Source organism: Octodon degus, unplaced genomic scaffold, assembly GCF_000260255.1.
Source record: "Octodon degus isolate 3935 unplaced genomic scaffold, OctDeg1.0 scaffold00015, whole genome shotgun sequence".
Taxonomy (NCBI): domain Eukaryota; kingdom Metazoa; phylum Chordata; class Mammalia; order Rodentia; family Octodontidae; genus Octodon; species Octodon degus.
In genome coordinates, this window is record NW_004524591.1 from 20,591,816 (window position 1) to 20,597,516 (window position 5,701).

At 52.9% G+C, this 5,701-nt stretch overlaps 1 protein-coding gene across 3 annotated transcripts in view; it reads right to left on the reverse strand.

Annotated features, from left to right (window-relative positions):
- The window catches only part of Crhr2 (corticotropin releasing hormone receptor 2), a 45,051-nt gene extending 39,903 nt beyond the window's left edge, over nucleotides 1-5,148 (reverse strand). For all 3 annotated transcript variants that reach the window (XR_002820067.1, XM_023709956.1, XM_023709955.1), the window contains exon 1: nucleotides 4,944-5,148. Coding sequence is in view for 2 of the 3 variants with exons in the window: in XM_023709956.1 (XP_023565724.1) it covers nucleotides 4,944-5,027 (84 nt within the window). In the remaining variant the exon portion in view is untranslated. The remainder of the gene's footprint in view (nucleotides 1-4,943) is intronic.
- Nucleotides 5,149-5,701: the final 553 nt, after the last annotated feature.

Consider the following 5,701-nt stretch of genomic DNA (forward strand, 5'->3'; position numbering starts at 1 on the left):
CTGGCTGGCTGGCTGGCTGACTGACTGACTAGATGGATGAGATATGGTCCCCTCAGACAGGTAGACATGCTCCTTACCCCCAATTCTGGGAGCCCCCGTGCTGGAAGTTTTGCCTGTTCCTCAGGTTTACTTGTCTTTCAAGTTTTCACTCTGAGGTGAGTCTGAATGAGGGCCCAGGTCTTGGTCCTGGCTCCCATGATCTTGGAATGAGACAGCTTTACCTTAGAAGAGGGCAGGAGGCCCTGGCTGGGGAGGAGGCAGCAGGTCAGAGCCCAACCTCCAGCTGCTCTTCTTCCATCTTGAGCCCTGTCCAGATAGAACCTGTGTCCCAGGGGCACACAGGCCTCTAAGGTGCCACCTCACAGGAGACAGGAGGTCTAGCCCAGCCTCTTGCTCCCTCCCAGGCCTGGCAACAAGCTTCCATCTAAATTTAGCTCTTGGTCTCAGCTGAAGAGATTTACTGGACTACAGGTCTTGGGCCCAGCTGCCAGTGACAGGCAGGGACTGGGGTGGGGTGCGGGGGTGGACTCCTTCTGTGCTGCCCAAGGTCAGGGAAGGATCTGGGAGAGGGAGGTCCTTCCTAGGGCTTGCTGCTCTCATTTACTGGTTTCCAGGGAATGAACCAAGCTCCTGGAAGGTACTGGGGGTGGTTGCATAGAGGAAGAGCAGAGGAGAGGAGGGGAGAAAAGAAAAAAGGGAAGGAGGAGTGGGGAAGCAGAGTCTGCCCCTCAGTAACCAGGGAGAGCATGAGGATCAGAAGTCACACGAGGGAGTAGGCAGTTATTTTCCAGAGCATCTGGACCGGCTTCCTGGAAGTGGAGACTTTAGATGCTGTGTTTTAATTTACCTGATTAGAGGATGCTGAGTGATGACTGAAGACCCTAGAAGCATCCAGCAGCCTTTGCAGCTCTGGACCATTTCCCAGCAGGTCTAATTTCCATCCAGCCTTCTCCACCTTTCAATCCCAAGCCAGCCTCCCTGGCCCCTGAGGAAGCTCCCAGGCATGCCTCTTCCTGTCCTCTGTCTATCCCTGAGAGCCAGAGATGAGAGCAAGAACCCCTCTCGTCCTCTGTCCTTGCTTATCTGGCTGCTGAGCAGTGGCGTTTAGAGGGAGGGGCATTGGGGGGGAAATGAGTCCATGAGGCCTGAGAACGAGCCATTCTATCTAAAATCACCTCCCTACTTACCACTTTGTCTAATGTCCAGTTTGCCTAATAAGTCAGCTTCTTCTGATTTGTTCTGGCATCTGTTTGAATATTTTAAAAATAGCCTGACATCAAAATTACCTTTTCGTTAGAGGAAGATTTGTTTGGAACCCTGGCCTGACCCTCTACTAGCCCTGTGAACGTGGAGACAGGACCTTACTCAAACCTCCTCATCTGAAAAATGGGGCCAGGGATGATCTTCTCTCCTTGGGGTGTCGTGATGCTGCATAGAGAGAGGTGCTGGATGGCAGGGCCTGGAACTGTGGCAAGCAGCCGTGTGTCCTGGAGCTGACCAGCAAGATAAACAAGATAAGCAGACTGAATAATCTTCCTTCCCTCACCCCCGCAGATCGGGAATGACAGCTTAAAAATTAGAATTTTGAATAAAGTGACTTTAGCCAAACTGGCTGAGGGGTTTTAAATGTTTACAATTAGATAAAGTAGAAAATGACCACAAGTGGGTGCAGCATCATTTGTGAAGCTGCACATTTGAGACTTCCGAGGGATGCCGAATTAAGTAGGCGATGTCCTCAGACAAATTGTGTTTTTTCTTTTTCTAATACTTAAACGCCAACAAAATGGCCAAAACAGAGAGACCAAATTAGCTGATTAGGTTAGAAAGCACTCAAAAGGGAGCGGAATTTTGGGGGAAAGTCATTAGGTGAATTGGCTGCTGGCTGGTGGCCTGTGGGCCCCACTCTGCAGACCTGCAAGTGTGTTGGAGGGAGGGGTGGCTGCAGGGAGGGCTGGGCTCAGGGAGCCCGGGATCTCCTTGTCCCCTTCTCTCTTTGCTGAGCCTTTTCTGGGCAGATGGTCCCACTGGGAGCCAGGACCTGGGCAGGAGGCACAGACGTGCTGTCCTGACCCAGCAGCAGAGTCTCCCTGTTCAATAGAGAGGAGCTGGTGAAGGAAAGAAGGCTGGTGGCTTCCTGGGGTTTCTGCAGAGGGACACAAGTTGCTAGAAAGATTGGACCCCAAGGCATTGGATGTATCTGTCAAGTATTCCCTCTTTGAACTGCTCTGGACCAAGCATTTCAGGTTATAGAGTTATAATGGATTTTGGAACGTTTGCCTTGACTTTACTGGTTGGACATCTCTAACAAATTCTAAAATCCAAAAAGAAGTGTTGCTCAAAAGGTTTGGCTTGGGGCCATCTCACTTGTATGGCTCACCCTCTTGGAATTTCCATTTCCTGTCTGTCAATCACTTCCCCAGTAAATGGGTAAGGCCCTTAGTGTAACACCTGGCACACAGGACGACTGGCAGTGCCATCTCCTCTGCAGCTCACTAACGGCCTCAGAGGGGTCAAGGCTTGGTGGATTCCTCCGGGCTTTGGAAGAATGGAGTATGTCAGGGTGACCATTGGCTGGAACTCTTCCAAAGCCAAGCAGACCAGATTTGCCTTGGGTGCCCCCATCTCATCCCCTGCTGACCTAGCACCTGCCTGCGCCCCCTGCAGACTGTTACACTTTAGGGCACGTTTTCTTAGATCCAGTCTCCAGAGGTCGTGGACATATCTTGCTTCTTTGCCATTCATCCTGTCAGGTCTCCTTCTGGGCCACCAACTCTAGAAGGGAAGGGCCCGTGAGTGGGTTTCCATAACCTGAGTCCTCACCATGCACACGAAGTCCTTGTGAAATGTGGGGGAGGGCTGGAAGCCAGCTCCCCCCGACGGCCTTCCTCCCCACTGCTAGGTCATCCTCTCATGTTTTCATTTCCCAGGAAGCAGAAATCTCAGACTAGTTGGCTAAGGATGTAAGAAATAAATCCTATTACTGTGAAGGCCCAGGGTGAGCAAGGCTAGGCTTAGGGGCCAGAGAGTTCCTCTCCAGCTGGGAATGTGCTGAGTAACTTTGGGCAAAGGACTCATTTCTGTCTCCTCCGAGGATAGTCAGGAGAGGGCAGGAAGGGCTGGCCTGACTCCGAGGGGAGCAGGGCTCTGAGTGTGGCCTCAGAGGTTTCCAGTTCTGATGTCCCTGGAGCCCAGGGTCTCTCGCTCATGCTTTCTACCTTTTCTTTTCATGTTGGCCTCTGGAGAAGCATCTAGAAGCTCTCTTATCTAACCAGCTGGGGTTTGGGGCAGATGGGCAGAAGGAAACCCCCATCCTAGCCCCAAGGTCTTAAGGGAGGATCTTTGCTAGAATGTGTGTGTGTGTGTGTGTGTGTGTGTGTGTGTGTGTGTGTGTGTGTGAAGAGAGCTGGAAGCCCAGGATGCCTGGGGGTACAAGGTGGACAGGGAACCCACTCCACGGCACCACCACCACTCAAGCTGTCCGCAGTGCCATGCACAAGATCTAGCAGGTAGGACCATTTGCCCACTAGGTAATGGTTGCACTTCAGCACAGTACCAACCTCCCAGCCCTGCCAGGCCACCAGGACAGCAGTGTCCCTGGTGTCTTTTTGCCTGGCACAACACTACAACCAGTGTTTACTGAGTTTGGCTTGGATCATCCCAACTACTGTTCATGCCAGCCCTACTCAGGAAGCACCAGTATCACCCTCGTTTACTGGGGCCAGGTTTCCTCAGGGGCCAGGGAGGCTGACTTGGGATTGAAAGGTGGAGAAGGCTGGATGGAAATTAGACCTGCTGGGAAATGGTCCAGAGCTGCAAAGGCTGCTGGATGCTGCTAGGGTCTTCAGTCATCACTCAGCATCCTCTAATCAGGTAAATTAAAACACAGCATCTAAAGTCTCCACTTCCAGGAGGAGGAAACAGAGGCTTGGGAAGTCAGAGCAGTGGGTCCAGGTCATGTGTTGGGGACAAAGGAAGGATCTGAACAGGTTCTGTCAGCAAAGCTATCTTGCTAGTCAGGGAGTGCTCACTACCTGTCTGTTGAATGATTTTGAACAAATTAATCTTCCTTGTCTTAGGGACACTGAGGCCTAGGGCATGGACCTTGAGGCTGGCCTCCTGGCCTGGCTCTGTCCCCTGTATTTTTGTGGCCTCCTGGGCCCCATCTGCCTTATGGATCATCTTAATGGTGCAGCGCTTCTTCATAAGAAGTGTGGCCTATGATAAGTCATCTTCTCAGAGCCTCAGCCTTCCAGTCTCTAAAACAGGGAGAGGGTTGGGGGTAGATGATGGGAATCACCCCTCCTAGACTCTCTTCTACTTCATCAGCTCTTTTTCTAGCTCAATCCCTTTACTCAGTAATGTAGGGAGCCCCTGACTGTGGAGTGTGGAGGGGGAGTCCAGAGTCTTGGGGACCCCTCAGAGAAGTGGGTTCTCACCTGCTTATCTGCCCCCTGGCCATGTGGTACTGCCTGATAAGGGGGCTATATCACAGGAGGGGCAGAGACTCTGACGGTGGGGACAGAAGGCAGTTAGTTCTCTGGTGGTCTGCTGGGGTGGTCTGGTGGTCAGATCTGGGGTGGAGAAGGGAAACTTCAGGGGAGGTGAGGGGACTTGTGGGAGAGAAGAGAGATTTGGAAGTGGACAAAGAATTTCTGATTTTGAGAAAGGACAGGTTCTGGACACTAGAGCATCACCCCAGAACCCTAGGCTTATCTCCAAGGGTCTTCCTGTCCCCCTGCCAGATGGTGACAGATTTTCCCTGCTCCTCCACCTCCCCTTTCACTCAAGCTTGAGAGTTGTATCCCAGGATCAGCTTGTGGAGGGATCTAGCAGCAACACAACTGCCAGCCTGAGACCTCCCTTCCCCAGTCACTCAGGACAGACTCCCAGCTCCCCCTCCTCCCGGCACTCCCCCGTGCCCTGACCAGGCTCTCTGCACTTACTTGGAACAATGGGAGAAGACAAAGCAGATGCAGGAGAAGCTGTGGAACATGAAGGAGGCTTGAGTGCACCTGGGGGTTCCCCATGTTTCGGTTAGGGACAAGGGACCAGAGCCCATGCCCAAGGCAGCAGGCCCCGCCCCTGCCTGCTCCTTCCCCAGGCCTTTTCCTCCTCACTAGCTTGGGAGGGTGGGGAGGCTGAGGTGAGGCCCAGGGCTCTCAGGACAATCTCCACCGCCTCCGCCAGGGTGATGGTGACACGGCACCACAGCCCGCCCTTTCAGGTTATTTATAACCCATGCTGGGCAGCGGCTTCCAGCGTGGCAGCCAGAGGGTCAAACTGCCCTCCAACCTGCAGAGCAGGGGTTCTTTTTCATGGCTGCAGCTCCTGAGGAGAGGTGGGGGGGGTCCCTGCCTGAGGACAGAGTGGGTCTGCTCAGGTCCTTCCCTGTGCTACAGGCAGGCAGAATCCACTGACCCGAGGGGCTTTGCACAGGTGAATCTGGAGATGCCATCTGTATTAAGCAGCATTTGCAAGAGATCAGATTTAATGCAGGATACAGAAATTTATAAGACTAGATTACAATATTTGCCTCTGCAGTCAAATGTAGAAGAGTTCAAGTGATCTGCTCATGTGCGAGAGATCCAAATAATCCAGCTGAAGGCCTGGATCCCTCAGCAATGGCCCCCGAAAGTCCACATCAGGAGGCCGGAGGAGGAGGAATTCAACAGGGAAGACTGAAGGATCTGTGCCTGGAGGC